We start from the raw sequence: 15863 nt of genomic DNA on the forward strand, positions 1-15863 counted from the left end.
ACCCCTGGGACACCCCTGGGGACAGGGGACATCCCTCGGGACAGGGGACACCCCTGGGGACAGGGGACACCCCTGGGACACCCCTGGGACACCCCGGGGGACAGGGGACACCCCCCGGGGGACAGGGGACACATCCTGGGACACCCCTGGGACACCCCTGGGGACAGGGGACCCGCCCAGGGAGGTGACACCCCCTGCCCCGGTCACAGCAAGCGCACATCCCGCTGTCCACCATGGCCATCCTGGAGGCCACCACGCGCCACGAGCCCGCGGGGACACCTGGAGAGGTGGGGACACCTGGGGAGGGGGGGACAGGGGGGGGACACCTGGGGAGGGGGGGACAGGGTGGGGACACCTGGGGAGGGGGGGACAGGGTGGGGACACCTGGGGAGGGGGGGACACCTGGGGAGGGGGGGACAGGGGGGGGACACCTGGAGAGGTGGGGACACCTGGGGAGGGGGGGACAGGGGGGGGACACCTGGAGAGGTGGGGACACCTGGGGAGGGGGGGACAGGGGGGGGACACCTGGGGAGGGGGGGACACCTGGGGAGGGGGGGACAGGGGGGACAGGGGGACACCTGGGGAGGGGGGGACAGGGGGGGGACAGGGGGGGGACACCTGGGGAGGGGGGGACACCTGGATAGGGGGGGACAGGGGGGGACAGGGGGACACCTGGGGAGGGGGGGACAGGGTGGGGATAGGGTGGGGACACCTGGGGAGGGGGGGACACCTGGGGAGGGGGGGACACTTGGGGAAGGGGGGACAGGGTGGGGACACCTGGGGAGGGGGGGACAGGGGGAGGGACAGGGCAGGGACAGGGGGACACCTGGAGAGGTGGAGACACCTTGGGAGGTGGGGACAGGGGGGGACACCCAGAGAGGTGGGGACAGGGGGGGTGGGGGGCTCAGAGTGACCCCAGACCCTTTTGGGGACACCCAGAGAGAGGGGGCCAGGGTGACCCCAGATGCTTTTGGGGACACCTGGAGGGGTGGTGGCTTTGGGACTGGGGGGCTCAGAGTGACCCCAGACCCTTTTGGGGACACCTGGAGGGGTGGTGGCTTTGGGGCTGGGCGGCTCAGAGTGACCCCAGACCCTTTTGGGGACACCTGGAGGGGTGGTGGTGGCTTTAGGGTTGGGGGTCTCAGAGTGACCCCAGACCCTTTTGGGGACACCCAGAGAGAGGGGGACAGGGTGACCCCAGACCCTTTTGGGGACACCCGGAGGGTGGGGACAGGGGAAGTGGTGGGCTCAGAGTGACCCCAGACCCTTTTGGGGACACCTTGGGGGTGGTGGCTTTGGGGCTGGGCGGCTCAGAGTGACCCCAGACTCTTTTGGGGACACCCAGAGAGAGGGGGACAGGGTGACCCCAGACCCTTTTGGGGACACCTGGAGAGGTGGGGACGGGGGGGGTGGGGGCTCAGAGTGACCCCAGACCCTTTTGGGGACACCCGGAGGGTGAGGACAGGGGGGGTGGGGGGCTCAGAGTGACCCCAGACGCTTTTGGGACACCTGGTAGGGTGGTGGTGGCTTTAGGGTTGGGGGGCTCAGAGTGACCCCAGACCCTTTTGGGGACACCTGGAGGGTGGGGACAGGGGGAGTGGGGGGCTCAGAGTGACCCCAGACCCTTTTGGGGACACCCAGAGAGGTGGGGGGGGTGGGGGGCTCAGGGTGACCCCATGGGGTGAATTTGGGGTCCCCCCCACCCCCTTACCCCCCCTCTCTCCATGTGCCCCCTCCCCAGGAGAAGCCCCCCAAACGTCCGAGCGAGGAAGACCCCAAACCCAAGGGGGCCCCCCCAGCCCCGGGGGGGGGTCCCAGCTCAGGCTCCTCCCCCTCCGAGCCCCCCCCCCGCGGACCTGGGGGGAGGGGGCGACCTGGAGCCCCCCTCCATCTTCATCAGCGTCCCCGAGGATGAGGAGAGCTCGGGGGGGGACGTCTCCCCCCCCGCCCCCGCCGCCCTCGACCCCCCCACGGCCCCCCCAAAGGTAACCCCTCCCCCCACCCCCCTCTGCACCCCATTTTGGGGAGGGGGGGGGGGCACCTCTAACCCCTCCCCCCTCCCCTTCTTTCCCCCCCCTCAGGACCCCCCCGCGGGCCCGGAGCCCCCCCCGGCCGTGCCCCCCACCACCGAGGGCCCCCCCAGCAGCCCCCCCTCGTCGGAGCCGCCCCCCCCCGGCACCCAGAGCCCCGAGGTGCCCCCGGGGGGGGTCCCTGAGGTCCCCCCCGGCCCCGCTGAGGGCTGAGGGGAGCGGGGGGAGCCCCCCGAGACCCCCCCCACACCTGAGCGCTGGGGGGGGGGCTCAATAAAAGCCTGGGAGGAGCTTGGGGGGTCCTGTGTGGGTTTTTGGGGGTGGGGAGGGGGCGTGGCCTGTGTGGGAGGGGGCGTGGTTTATATCCCTGGGGGTGGGGCTTGGGTGGCTTGGGGGTGGAGCCGAAATTGGGGGGGGGGGTGTCTCATTTTGGGGTGGGGTCTCTGTGTTTTGGGAGGGGTTTGGGGTGTGGCCTGTGTTCGAGGGGCGGGGCTTTGCCTCTGGGGGCGTGGTCTCGCATTTTGGGGCGTGGTTTAATCCACCTGGGGGGCGTGGCTTTGCCTTTTGGGGGGGGGTCTCATCCACCTGGGGGGCGTGGGCTCTGTGTTGGTGGGCGTGGCCTCATCCACCTGGGGGCGTGGTCTGTGCATTTTGGGGCGTGGCCTCAGTTTTGGGGTGTGGTTTCATTCATCTGGGGGTGTGGTCTCTGTTTGGGGGCGTGGCCCCGTCCACCCGGGGGGCGTGGCTTCATCTCATGGGGGCGTGGTTTCTGTGCTTGGGGGCGTGGCCTCGTCCACCCGGGGGCGTGGTCTCTGTGTTTTGGGGCGTGGTCTCATTCACCTGGGGGCATGGTCTCTGTATTTTGGGGCGTGGTCTCATCTATCTGGGGGCGTGGTCTCAGAGTTTTGGGGCGTGGTCTCATTCACTGGGGGCGTGGTCTCAGAGTTTTGGGGCGTGGTCTCACCCACCTGGGGGCGTGGTTTCGTGGTTTTGGGGCGTGCTCTCTGTGTTTTGGGGCGTGGTTTCACCCACATGAGGGTGTGACCCCACCCACCGGGGGCGTGGCTTCGCGTTTGGGGGCGTGGTCTCATTCACCTGGGGGCCTGGTCTCTGTTTTGGGGCGTGGTTTCACCCACATGGGGGGCGTGACGTCATCCGGGGGGCGTGGTCTCTGTTCGGGGGTGTGGCCTCACCCACCGGGGGCGTGGTTTCGTGGTTTTGGGGCGTGCTCTCTGTGTTTTGGGGCGTGGTTTCACCCACATGGGGGCGTGGCTGCACCCACCGAGGGCATGGTCTCACCTGGGGGCGTGGTCTCTGCTTGGGGCGTGGCCTCATCCACCCGGGGGCGTGGTCTCTGTGTTTTGGGGCGTGGTCTCATTCACCGGGGGGCGTGGTCTCATCTATCTGGGGGCGTGGTCTCAGAGTTTTGGGGCGTGGTCTCATTCACCTGGGGCGTGGTCTCTGTTTTGGGGCGTGGTTTCACCCACATGGGGGTGTGGCCCCACCCACCGGGGGCGTGGCCTCGCGTTTGGGGGTGTGGCGTCATCGGGGGCGTGGTCTCTGTGTTCGGGGGCATGGCCTCATCCACCGGGGGCGTGGTTTCGCGTTTGGGGGCGTGGTCTCTGTGTTTGGGGGCGTGGTTTTATCCACCTGGGGGCGTGGTCTCGTGTTTTGGGGGCGTGGCCGCACCCACCTGAGGGCGTGGTTTCGCGTTTGGGGGCGTGGTCTCACTCACCTGGGGGCGTGGTCTCTGTTCGGGGGCGTGGCGCCATCCCGGGGGCGTGGCCTCGGCGTTCGGGGCGTGGCCTCGCGTTCGGGGGCGTGGTTTAGCCTCTCGTGGGCGTGTCCCCTCCCTCCTCCCCCGCTGATTGGCCCGCTCCCCCCCCGTGGGCGTGGCCTCCCCCCGCGGTGGGCGTGGCCCCGGTGACTCAGCGCCGCCATGGCGGCGGCCGCTCCCGCCCGGGCCTGACGCGGCTTCCGGCGGCGATGGCGGCGGCGGCGGCGGCGGCCCCGGGCCCGGCCGAGGCTCCCGCGGCCGCTCCGGAGCTCAAGAGCCGCTTCCGCACCCGCGAGGGCTCCTACCGCCTGCTGGGCCCCGCCACCTCCGCCGCCGCCGCCTCCTCCGCCGCCTCCTCCTCCGCCGGGCCCGCCCCGGCCGGGCCCGCCCCGCCGGGCCCCGGGGCGCTGCCGCCGGTTCGGCTGTCGATGGTGCGGCTGGCGCGGAGCCGGAGCCCCCCCGGAGGCGCCGCCGAACGCAGCCGCGTCTGCTGCAACCTCGGCCGGGAGCTGCATTTCTACGGAGGGGCCGGGCCCGGGGGACGCGGCAGCCGCAGGGTAACGGGGAGAGAAGCGGGGAGCGGCGGGGGAGAGAGCGGGGGAACGGGGGAGTAACGGGGGGCGGGGGGGAAACGGGGGGAATGGGGGGGAAGGTGACACCAGGGGTGGGCACAGTGACACCGGGGGGGGGCACAGTGACCCCAGGGGTGGTGAGAGTGACCACAGGGGTGGGCACAGTGACCCCAGGATGGGCACAGTGACCCCAGGACCGGTGGCAGTGACCGCAGGGATGGGCACAGTGACCGCAGGGGTGGGCACAGTGACCCCAGGAGTGGTGACAGTGACCCTAGGGGTGGGCACAGTGACCCCAGGGGTGGGCACAGTGACCACAGGGATGGTGGCAGTGACCCCAGGGGTGGGCACAGTGACCCCAGGACCGGTGACAGTGACCCCAGGGGTGGGCACAGTGACCCCAGGGGTGGGCACAGTGACCCCAGGGGTGGGCACAGTGCCCCCAGGGATGGGCACAGTGACCCCAGGATGGACACAGTGACTCCAGGGGTGGGCACAGTGCCCCCAGGACCGGTGACAGTGACCCCAGGGATGGTGACAGTGACCCCAGGGATGGGCACAGTGACCCCAGGGGTGGGCACAGTGACCACAGGATTGGTGAGAGTGACCACAGGGCAGACAAAGGTCACTTCAGGACCAGTGACAGTGACCCCAGGGATGGGCACAGTGACCGCAGGGGTGGGCACAGTGACCCCAGGATGGGCACAGTGACCCCAGGGGTGGTGAGAGTGACCCCAGGGGTGGGCACAGTGACCCCAGGGGTGGGCACAGTGACCGCAGGGGTGGGCACAGTGACCCCAGGACCGGTGGCAGTGACCGCAGGGGTGGGCACAGTGACCGCAGGGGTGGGCACAGTGACCGCAGGGGTGGGCACAGTGACCCCAGGATGGGCACAGTGACCACAGGATGGGCACAGTGACCCCAGGGGTGGGCACAGTGACCACAGGGATGGTGGCAGTGACCCCAGGACCGGTGACAGTGACCCCAGGGGTGGGCACAGTGACCCCAGGACCGGTGACAGTGACCCCAGGGATGGTGACAGTGACCGCAGGGGTGGGCACAGTGACCCCAGAGGTGGGCACAGTGACCCCAGGATGGACACAGTGACCCCAGGATGGGCACAGTGACCGCAGGGGTGGGCACAGTGCCCCCAGGGTCGCTCCCAGCGACCCCAGCCCCCCACAGGACCCTCCGGCCGGCCCCAGTGGTGCCGCAGGGTGGGCACCGCGTCCCCGGGGAGCTCTGGGGACGGTGCCAGTGGCGGTGGCACCACCGTGGGTGTCCCCGCAGGCCCTGGACCTGCAGCGGCCCATCGACAAGCGCGTCTACAAGGGCACGCAGCCCACGTGCCACGACTTCAACCAGTTCACGGCGGGCGCCGAGACGCTGGCGCTGCTCGTGGGCTTCTCGGCCGGCCAGGTGCAGTACCTGGACCTGGCCAAGAAGGACAGCGCCGGCCGGCTCTTCAACGAGGAGGTGAGGGGACACCGGGGCCACCGGGACCTCCCCAGGGGCTACCACGGGACTACCAGGGCCACCACGGGGTCACCACGGGGACACTGGGGACACCGGGACCTCCCCAGGGGCTACCACGGGACCACCAGGGCCACCATGGGGACACTGGGGACACCGGGACCTCCCCAGGGCCACCATGGGGTCACCATGGGGACACTGGGGACACCGGGACCTCCCCAGGGGCCACCATGGGACCACCAGGGCCACCACGGGATCACCACGGGGACACCGGGGACACTGGGACCTCCCCAGGGGCCACCATGGGACCACCAGGGCCACCACGGGGTCACCACGGGGACACCGGGGCCACCGGGACCTCCCCAGGGGCCACCACGGGACCTCCCCAGGGCCACCATGGGGACACCAGGGACACCGGGACCTCCCCAGGGGCTACCACGGGGTCACCATGGGGACACCGGGGACAATGGGACCTCCCCAGGGGCCACCACGGGACCACCAGGGCCACCATGGGGTCACCACAGGGACACCACGGGGACACCAGGACCTCCCCAGGGGCTACCACAGGACCACCAGGGCCACCACGGGGTCACCATGGGGACACTGGGGACAATGGGACCTCACCAGGGGCCACCATGGGGACACCACGGGGACACCAGGACCTCTCCAGGGGCTACCACGGGACCACCAGGGCCACCATGGGGTCACCATGGGGACACCAGGACCTCCCCAGGGGCCACCACGGGGTCACCACGGGGACACTGAGGACACCGGGACCTCCCCAGGGGCCACCACGGGGACACCATGGGGACACCACGGGGACACCAGGACCTCCCCAGGGGCTACCACAGGACCACCAGGGCCACCATGGGGTCACTATGGGGACACTGGGGACACCGGGACCTCCCCAGGGGCCACCACGGGACCTCCCCAGGGGCTACCACGGGACCACCAGGGCCACCACGAGGTCCCCACGGGGACACCGGGGACACTGGGACCCTCCCAGGGGCCACCACGGGGACACTGGGACCACTGGGAGCGCTTTGGGAGCCACGTGGGACCACCAGGGCCACCACGGGGTCACCACGGGGACACTGGGAACGCTTCGGGAGCCACGTGGGACCACCAGGGCCACCACGGGGACACTGGGGCCACCAGGGCCACTGGGAACGCCTCTGGAGCCCCATGGGACCACCAGGGCCACCATGGGGTCACCATGGGGTCACCACAGGGACACCAGTGCCACTGGGGCAACCAGGAAGGCCTTGGGAGCCAAATGGGACCACCAGGGCCACCACGGGGCCACTGGGAATGCCTCGGGAGCCACGTGGGACCACCATGGGGACACCGGGACCTCCCCAGGGGCCACCACGGGGACACCATGGGGACACTGGGAAGGCCTTGGGAGCCACATGGGACCACCAGGGCTACCATGGGGCCACCACGGGAACACCTCAGGAGCCACATGGGACCACCAGGGCCACCATGGGGTCACCACGGGGACACTGGGGGACACCAGGAATGCCTCGGGAGCCACATGGGACCACCAGGGCTACCATGGGGCCACCATGGGGACACTAGGGCCACCGGGAAGGCCTCAGGAGCCCCATGGGACCACCAGGGCCACCATGGGGTCACCACAGGGACACCTCAGGAGCCACATGGGACCATCAGGGGTGGTCACCACGGGGACACCAGGACCTCCCCAGGGGCCACCACGGGGTCACCACGGGGACACTGGGAACGCTTCGGGAGCCACGTGGGACCACCAGGGCCACCCGGGAGCACCGGGAATGTGTCAGGAGCCACATGGGGACCACCAAGGCTACCACGGGGCCACCGGGAAAGCTTCGGGATCCCCATGGGGGGCCACCAGCACCTCCCCCGGGGTGTCCCCGTGCCACCTTTTTTAACCCTTTGTGTGTCCCCTCGCTTTCCCCCCCTCCCCCCCAGCGCCTCATCGACAAGTCCAAGGTCACCTTGGTCAAGTGGCTACCGGACACCGAGCGCCTGTTCCTGGCGTCGCACGCCAGCGGCCACCTGTACCTGTACGACTCGGAGCAGCCGTGCGGGGCCACCAGCCCGCAGTACACGCTGCTGACGCAGGGCGAGGGCTTCAGGGTGTTCTCCTGCAAGAGCAAGACGCCGCGGAACCCCCTCCTCAAGTGGGCCGTGGGCTCGGGGCCGCTGAACGAGTTCGCCTTCTCGCCCGACGGGCGCTCGCTGGCCTGCGTCAGCCAGGACGGCGTGCTCAGGGTCTTCCACTTCTCGTCCATGCTGCTGCAGGGGATGATGAGGAGCTACTTCGGGGGGCTGCTCTGCGTCTGCTGGAGCCCCGACGGCCGCTACGTGGTCACCGGTGGCGAGGACGACCTGGTCACCGTGTGGTCGTTCGCCGAGGGCCGCGTGGTGGCCCGCGGCCACGGCCACAAGTCGTGGGTCAACGCCGTGGCTTTCGATCCTTTCACCACCGCCCCGCCGCCGCCGCCGCGGCCGCCGCACGACCGCGCTGGGGGTGGTGGCCACGGCGGTAGCCACGAGGATGCCCCGGCCCCTCCGAGCGTCACCTACCGCTTCGGCTCGGCCGGGCAGGACACGCAGTTCTGCCTGTGGGACCTCACCGAGGACGTGCTGGACCCTCGGCCACCTCCTCCTCGCCGGCTGACCGCTGAGCCCGCTTCGGTGCCGGGCTTGCCACGCTCCTTGTCCCGCTCCAACAGCCTCCCGCAGCCCGGCGGGGGTCCCCAGATGTCCCCCCGCGTCCCCCCGGCGCTGAGCGCGGGGCGATTCGCCACGCTCACCCTGCGGGAGCCCCCCGAGAAGGAGCACAAACGTTACCACAGCTTGGGCAACATCAGCCGCGGCGGGGGTGGCTCGGAGAAGCCCCCCGGGGGTGGCCCGGGAGGGTCGCGGGGGTCTCTGGACATGGGCAAGGTGTTGGGGACGGCGCTGTGCCCGCGGCTGCACGAGGTGCCCCTGCTCGAGCCGCTGGTGTGCAAGAAAATCGCCCAGGAGAGGCTGACGGTGCTGCTGTTCCTGGAGGATTGTATCGTGACAGGCTGCCAGGAGGGGCTCATCTGCACCTGGGCGCGGCCCGGGGTCTCCGTGAGTCCGGGGAGGGGGTTTTGGGGTGATTTGGGGTGATTTTGGGGTGGTTTGGGGTGATTTAGGGGGTCTGGGAGGAGCTCATCTGGAGCAGGTTTGTATTGTGACAGGCTGCCAGGAGGGGCTGATCTGCACCTGGGCACAGCCCGGGGTCTCCGTGAGTCCAGGGAGGGGATTTTGGGGTGATTTGGGGTGATTTTGGGGTGGTTTGGGGGTGGTTTGGGGTGGTTTAGGGGGTCTGGGAGGAGCTCATCTGGAGCAGGTTTGTATTGTGACAGGCTGCCAGGAGGGGCTCATCTGCACCTGGGCGCGGCCCGGGGTCTCCGTGAGTCCAGGGAGGGGTCTGGGAGGGGATTTGGGGTGATTTTGGGGTGGTTTGGGGTGGTTTAGGGGGTCTGGGATAGGATTTGTGGGTCCCAGGAGGAGCAGGATTGTATCGTGACAGGCTGCCAGGAGGGGCTCATCTGCACCTGGGCGCGGCCCGGGGTCTCCGTGAGTCCGGGGAGGGGGTTTTGGGGTGATTTGGGGTGATTTTGGGGGTGGTTTGGGGTGATTTTGGGGTGGTTTGGGGTGGTTTAGGGGGTCTGGGATAGGATTTGTGGGTCCCAGGAGGAGCAGGTTTGTATCGTGACAGGCTGCCAGGAGGGGCTGATCTGCACCTGGGCACAGCCCGGGGTCTCCGTGAGTCCGGGGAGGGGGTTTTGGGGTGATTTGGGGTGATTTTGGGGGTGGTTTGGGGTGATTTTGGGGTGGTTTGGGGTGGTTTAGGGGGTCTGGGATAGGATGTGGGGGTCCCAGGAGGAGCAGGTTTGTATCGTGACAGGCTGCCAGGAGGGGCTCGTCTGCACCTGGGCGCGGCCCGGGGTCTCCGTGAGTCCGGGGAGGGGGTTTTGGGGTGATTTGGGGTGATTTTGGGGTGGTTTGGGGTGGTTTAGGGATGATTTGGGGTCGTTTAGGGGGTCTGGGATAGGATGTGGGGGTCCCAGGAGGAGCAGGTTTGTATCGTGACAGGCTGCCAGGAGGGGCTCATCTGCACCTGGGCGCGGCCCGGGGTCTCCGTGAGTCCGGGGAGGGGGTTTTGGGGTGATTTTGGGTGATTTTGGGGTGGTTTGGGGGTGGTTTGGGGTGGTTTAGGGCATCTGGGAGGAGCTCATCTGGAGCAGGTTTGTATCGTGACAGGCTGCCAGGAGGGGCTGATCTGCACCTGGGCACAGCCCGGGGTCTCCGTGAGTCCGGGGAGGGGGTTTTGGGGTGATTTGGGGTGGTTTGGGGGTGGTTTGGGGTGGTTTAGGGGGTCTGGGATAGGATTTGTGGGTCCCAGGAGGAGCAGGATTGTATCGTGACAGGCTGCCAGGAGGGGCTGATCTGCACCTGGGCGCGGCCCGGGGTCTCCGTGAGTCCGGGGAGGGGATTTTGGGGTGATTTGGGGTGATTTTGGGGTGGTTTGGGGTGGTTTAGGGGGTCTGGGAGGAGCTCATCTGGAGCAGGATTGTATCGTGACAGGCTGCCAGGAGGGGCTCATCTGCACCTGGGCGCGGCCCGGGGTCTCCGTGAGTCCGGGGAGGGGGTTTTGGGGTGATTTGGGGTGGTTTGGGGGTGATTTGGGGTGGTTTAGGGGGTTTGGGGGTCCCAGGAACTGCAGGTTTGTATCGTGACAGTCTATCGTGACAGGTTCATCTGTTCCCGGGCATGACCCGAAGGTCCCAGTGAGTCTGGGGGCGTCTGGGAGGCGATTTGGGGTGGTTTAGAGGCGATTTGGGGTGATTTAGAGGGGATTTGGGGTGGTTTAGAGGGGATTTTGGGTGGGTTTGGGGTTCCAGCAGCACCAGGACCGTGTCGTGACAGTCTGTCGGGACAGGCTCGTCTGTTCCCGGGCATGACCCGAAGGTCCCAGTGAGTCTGGGGGTGTCTGGGAGGCGATTTGGGGTGGTTTAGAGGGGATTTGGGGTGGTTTAGAGGGGATTTGGGGTGGTTTAGAGGGGGATTTGGGGTGGGTTTGGGGTCCCAGCAGCACCAGGACCATGTCGCGACAGTCTGTCGGGACAAGCTCGTCTGTTCCCGGGCATGACCCGAAGGTCCCAGTGAGTCTGGGGGCGTCTGGGAGGCGATTTGGGGTGGTTTAGAGGGGATTTGGGGTGGTTTAGAGGGGATTTGGGGTGGTTTAAGGGTTTTTTTGGGGCGGTTTGGGGTCCCAGCAGCACCAGGACCATGTCGCGACAGTCTGTCGGGACAAGCTCGTCTGTTCCCGGGCATGACCCGAAGGTCCCAGTGAGTCTGGGGGCGTCTGGGAGGCGATTTGGGGTGGTTTAGAGGGGATTTGGGGTGGTTTAGAGGGGATTTGGGGTGGTTTAGAGGGGATTTTGGGGGTCCCAGCAGCACCAGGACCATGTCGCGACCGTCTGTCGGGACAAGCTCGTCTGTTCCCGGGCATGACCCCAAGTTCCCAGTGAGTCTGGGGGCGTCTGGGAGGGGATTTGGGGTGGTTTAGAGGGGATTTGGGGTGGTTTAGAGGGGATTTGGGGTGGTTTAAGGGTTTTTTTGGGGCGGTTTGGGGTCCCAGCAGCACCAGGACCGTGTCGTGACAGTCTGTCGGGACAAGCTCGTCTGTTCCCGGGCATGACCCGAAGGTCCCAGTGAGTCTGGGGGCGTCTGGGAGGGGATTTGGGGTGGTTTAGAGGGGATTTGGGGTGGTTTAGAGGGGATTTGGGGTGGGTTTGGGGTCCCAGCAGCACCAGGACCATGTCGCGACAGTCTGTCGGGACAAGCTCGTCTGTCGCCGGGCTCCCCGTGAGTCCGGGGGAGGAGATTTGGGATGTCTGGAGTGAGCTTTGGGGATCCCCCGAGGGGGGACAACTCGCGGATTTTGGGGTGGGGGTGGGGTAGGGGGGAATCCCCGGAGTGTCACCTCGGTGACGTCACCAAGGTGGGGCCGTGTGTCCCCTTCCCCTCCCCCCCCCGGTGACCGCTGTCCCCTCCCCCCCCCCCCCCCCCCCCCCCCCTCCTCCGCAGGGCCTGTCCTCGCAGAACGGCGGCTCCCCGAGTGGCACCGTGGTGTAGCTGTCACCCGTGTCACCTCCCGTGCCACCCGTGCCACCCGTGCCACCCACCAGGACGCGTGTCACCCGCCGGGGTGTCCTTCCCCCTCCCCCCGTGTCACCCGCACGTCCCCGCGGTGTCACCCCCGTACTACTGAGCCTCCCCACCCCCCCCCCCCACCCCTCCCCGGCGCTGTCACCGCGGTGTCACCGCTGTCCCCTGTGCCCAGGGTGGCACCGCTGTGGCCGGGGACCACCCCCCCCCGTGCCTTGGTCACTTTATTGTCGCCGCGGGGCCAGCGCTGTCCCCGGCTCTTATTTATACTGAAAAGACTCTTTTGGCACCCGGGTGGCACCGCAGTGTCCGGGGGGAGGGGACAGCGCGGGGACGGAGCGGGGACGCGGTGGGTGGCACTTGGGGACAGGGGGGACGCGGCGGGTGGCACTTGGGGACAGCGGGGGCACGGCGGGTGGCACTTGGGGACGGAGCGGGGACGCGGTGGGTGGCACTTGGGGACAGGGGGGACGTGGCGGGTGGCACTTGGGGACAGAGCGGGGATGGACTGGGCACGCGTCGGGTGGCACTTGGGGACAGAACGGGGACAGAGCGGGGATGGACTGGGCACGCGTCGGGTGGCACTTGGGGACAGAGCAGGGACAGAGCGGGGACAGAACGGGGATGGACTGGGCACACGCCGGGTGGCACTTGGGGACAGAACGGGGACAGAGCGGGGACACGCCGGGTGGCACTTGGGGACAGAGCGGGGATGGACTGGGCACACGCCGGGTGGCACTTGGGGACAGAGCGGGGACACGGTGGGTGGCACTTGGGGACAGAATGGGGATGGACTGGGCACACGCCGGGTGGCACTTGGGGACAGAATGGGGATGGACTGGGCACACGCCGGGTGGCACTTGGGGACAGAGCGGGGACAGAACGGGGACACGGTGGGTGGCACTTGGGGACAGAGCGGGGACACGGTGGGTGGCACTCGGGGACAGAGCGGGGACACGCTGGGTGGCACTTGGGGACAGAACGGGGACGCGGTGGAGCGACACGTGGGGACAGAATGGGGACAGAGCGGAGATGGACTGGGCACACGCCGGGTGGCACTTGGGGACAGAATGGGAACGCGGTGGGTGGCACTTGGGGACAGAGTGGGGATGGACTGGGCACACGTTGGGTGGCACTTGGGGACAGAACGGGGACAGAGCGGGGATGGACTGGGCACACGCCGGGTGGCACTTGGGGACAGAACGGGGACAGAGCGGGGATGGACTGGGCACACACCGGGTGGCACTTGGGGACAGAGCGGGGATGGACTGGGCACACACCGGGTGGCACTTGGGGACAGAACGGGGACACGCCGGGTGGCACTTGGGGACAGAGCGGGGACACGCCGCGGTGGCACAGAGGGGACACGGGGACAGCTTGGGCACACGGGGGGTGGCAGTTGGGGACAGTTTGGTGACACGGGGGACAGTCCAGGGCACAACCTGGCGACACCGGGATGGCACAGGGACAGCTTGGGGACACGGGGGTGGCACTTGGCGACAGTTTGGGGGCACAATTGGTGGCACTTGGGGACAGTTTAGGACCGCGGGGGTGGCACAGGGGGACACGGGGACAGCTTGGGGACACGGGGCTGGCACGGGCGACAGTTGGAGGACACGGGGGTGGCACAGAGGGGACAATTTGGGGACACGGGGGGTGGCAGAAACACAACTTTATTCTCGCCCCCCCCCCGGGAGGCGTCACAAACGGGGGGGAGGGGTCAATTTGGGGAGGGGGCGACCCCTGGGGGGGTCAATTTGGGGAGGGGGCGACTCCCGGGGGGTCAATTTGGGGAGGGGGCGACCCCTGGGTGAAGGAAAATGAAGGGGGGCGACCCCCGGGGGGGGTCAATTTGGGGAGGGGGCGACCCCCCGGGAGGTCCAATTTGGGGGGGGGGGGGCATAAATAAGGGGAGGGGTCTTTAGTGCAAACGTCCCTACGAATAAATTACTAATGGGGGACGGCGGGGGGGAGGGAGGGGCCCCCCACCCCTTTTTTGGGGGGGGGGGGGGTCGCGTCCCGCTGCCCCTCGGGGAGGGTCATGGGGGCACCGGGGAGACCCCTCCTCAAATTATTTGGGGGGTGGGGGGGAGGAAAGCGTTGGCGACCCCCCCTCCCCGAGGGATGGAGTGGTTTGGGGGGGGGGGGGCGGAGGTGTTGGGGACCCCCTCCCCACGACCCCCTCCCCCCTCCCCCCGCAGTGCCCGGGGGGGATTTTTTGGGGGGGGCGGGGGGGGTCTCTATACGGGGAGGGGTCAAGTGCAAAGAAAGGGGAGGAGGGGACACTTTGGGGACACTTTGGGGACACTTTGGGGACACTTTGGGGACACTTCGGGGACACTTTGGGGACACCCCCGGCCCCCCGAATTAAGGGGGGGTCCCGGGGGGCGCGGGGGGGGGGGCGCAGGCCGGCGGCGCAGAGCAGCAGACAGTCCTTGGTGGCACCGGCGTGTGGCACCTGGGGGGACAGCGACACGGTCAGGGGGGGTGGCATTGTCACCACCCCCCCACCCCTCGCCGCCACCCTCCCAGGTCCCCTCCGGATGGTGGCACCGCCCCTCCCCCGGTTGTTGGGGACACTCGGGGTTGGGGGGGACACGGGGGTGGCACTGCCCCAGCAGGGAAGTGACAAAGCCCCGGGGGTGGCAGTGCCAGCCGTGGTGGCAGTGACCAGGGTGGCCCGGCCGTGGCTGTGCCCTGTCCGGGGCTGGTGGCCCAGCACGGGGAGGTGGCCCTGGGGACATGGGGTGAGGGGTGGCGGTGACAGGGGGTGGCTCTGGGGACAAGGCGAGGTTGGGGGTGGCAGTGACAGGGGTGGGTGGCCTTGGGGACATGGCCAGAGGTGGCAGTGGGTGGCAGGGGCAGGGATGGCCGGGGGGGGGACGGGGGTGGGGGTGGCAGGGGGTGACAGTGACGGGGGTGGCAGTGGCAGGGGGTGGCAGTGACAGGGGTGGCAGTGACAGGTGTGGCAGTGGCAGGGGGTGGCAGGGGGTGATGGTGACAGTGGCAGTGGCAGGGGGTGGCAGGAGGTGGCAGGAGGTGACAGTGACGGGGGGTGATGGCGAGGGGGGTGGCAGTGGCAGAGGCTGGCAGGGGTGATGGTGACAGTGGCAGTGGCAGGGAGTGGCAGGAGGTGGCAGGCGGTGACGGGGACAGTGGCAGTGGCAGGGGGTGGCAGGAGGTGACAGTGACGGGGTGATGGCGAGGGGGGTGGCAGTGACAGAGGCTGGCAGGGGTGATGGTGACAGTGGCAGGGGGTGGCAGTGATGGGGGTGACAGTGACAGGTGTGGCAGTGGCAGGGGGTGGCAGGGGGTGATGGTGACAGTGGCAGGGGGTGGCAGGAGGTGGCAGTGATGGGGGTGATGGTGAGGGGGGTGGCAGTGGCAGAGGCTGGCAGGGGTGATGGTGACAGTGGCAGTGGCAGGGGGTGGCAGGAGGTGGCAGGGGGTGGCAGGGGGTGACAGTGGCAAGGGGTGACAAGAGCTGGCAGTGGCAGGAGGTGGCAGGAGGTGACAGGGGGTGACAGTGGCAGGGGATGGCAGGAGGTGACAGTGGCAGTGGCAGGGGATGGCAGGGGGTGGCAGGAGGTGACAGTGGCAGTGGCAGGGGATGGCAGGGGGTGGCAGAAGGTGACAGTGGCAGTGGCAGGGGGTGGCAGGGGATGGCAGGGGGTGGCAGGGGGTGACAGTGGCAGTGGCAGGGGGTGGCAGGGGGTGGCAGAAGGTGACAGTGGCAGTGGCAGGAGGTGACAGTGGCAGTGGCAGGGGATGGCAGGAGGTGGCAGGAGGTGACAGTGGCAGTGGCAGGGGGTGACA

General features: G+C 68.6%; 1 protein-coding gene across 1 annotated transcript; it reads left to right on the top strand.

Moving 5' to 3' along the window:
* Window positions 1-3975: 3975 nt before the first annotated feature.
* DMWD (DM1 locus, WD repeat containing) lies at window positions 3976-8996 on the top strand. Its single transcript, XM_068998475.1, has 3 exons — window positions 3976-4364; window positions 5670-5855; window positions 7806-8996. Exons 1-3 carry the CDS (start codon window positions 4017-4019, stop codon window positions 8994-8996), a joined length of 1725 nt encoding a protein of 574 aa, XP_068854576.1. The 5' UTR covers window positions 3976-4016.
* Window positions 8997-15863: the final 6867 nt, after the last annotated feature.

The sequence above is a fragment of the Aphelocoma coerulescens genome, unplaced genomic scaffold (genome assembly GCF_041296385.1).
Source record: "Aphelocoma coerulescens isolate FSJ_1873_10779 unplaced genomic scaffold, UR_Acoe_1.0 HiC_scaffold_118, whole genome shotgun sequence".
Classification (NCBI taxonomy): Eukaryota; Metazoa; Chordata; class Aves; order Passeriformes; family Corvidae; genus Aphelocoma; species Aphelocoma coerulescens.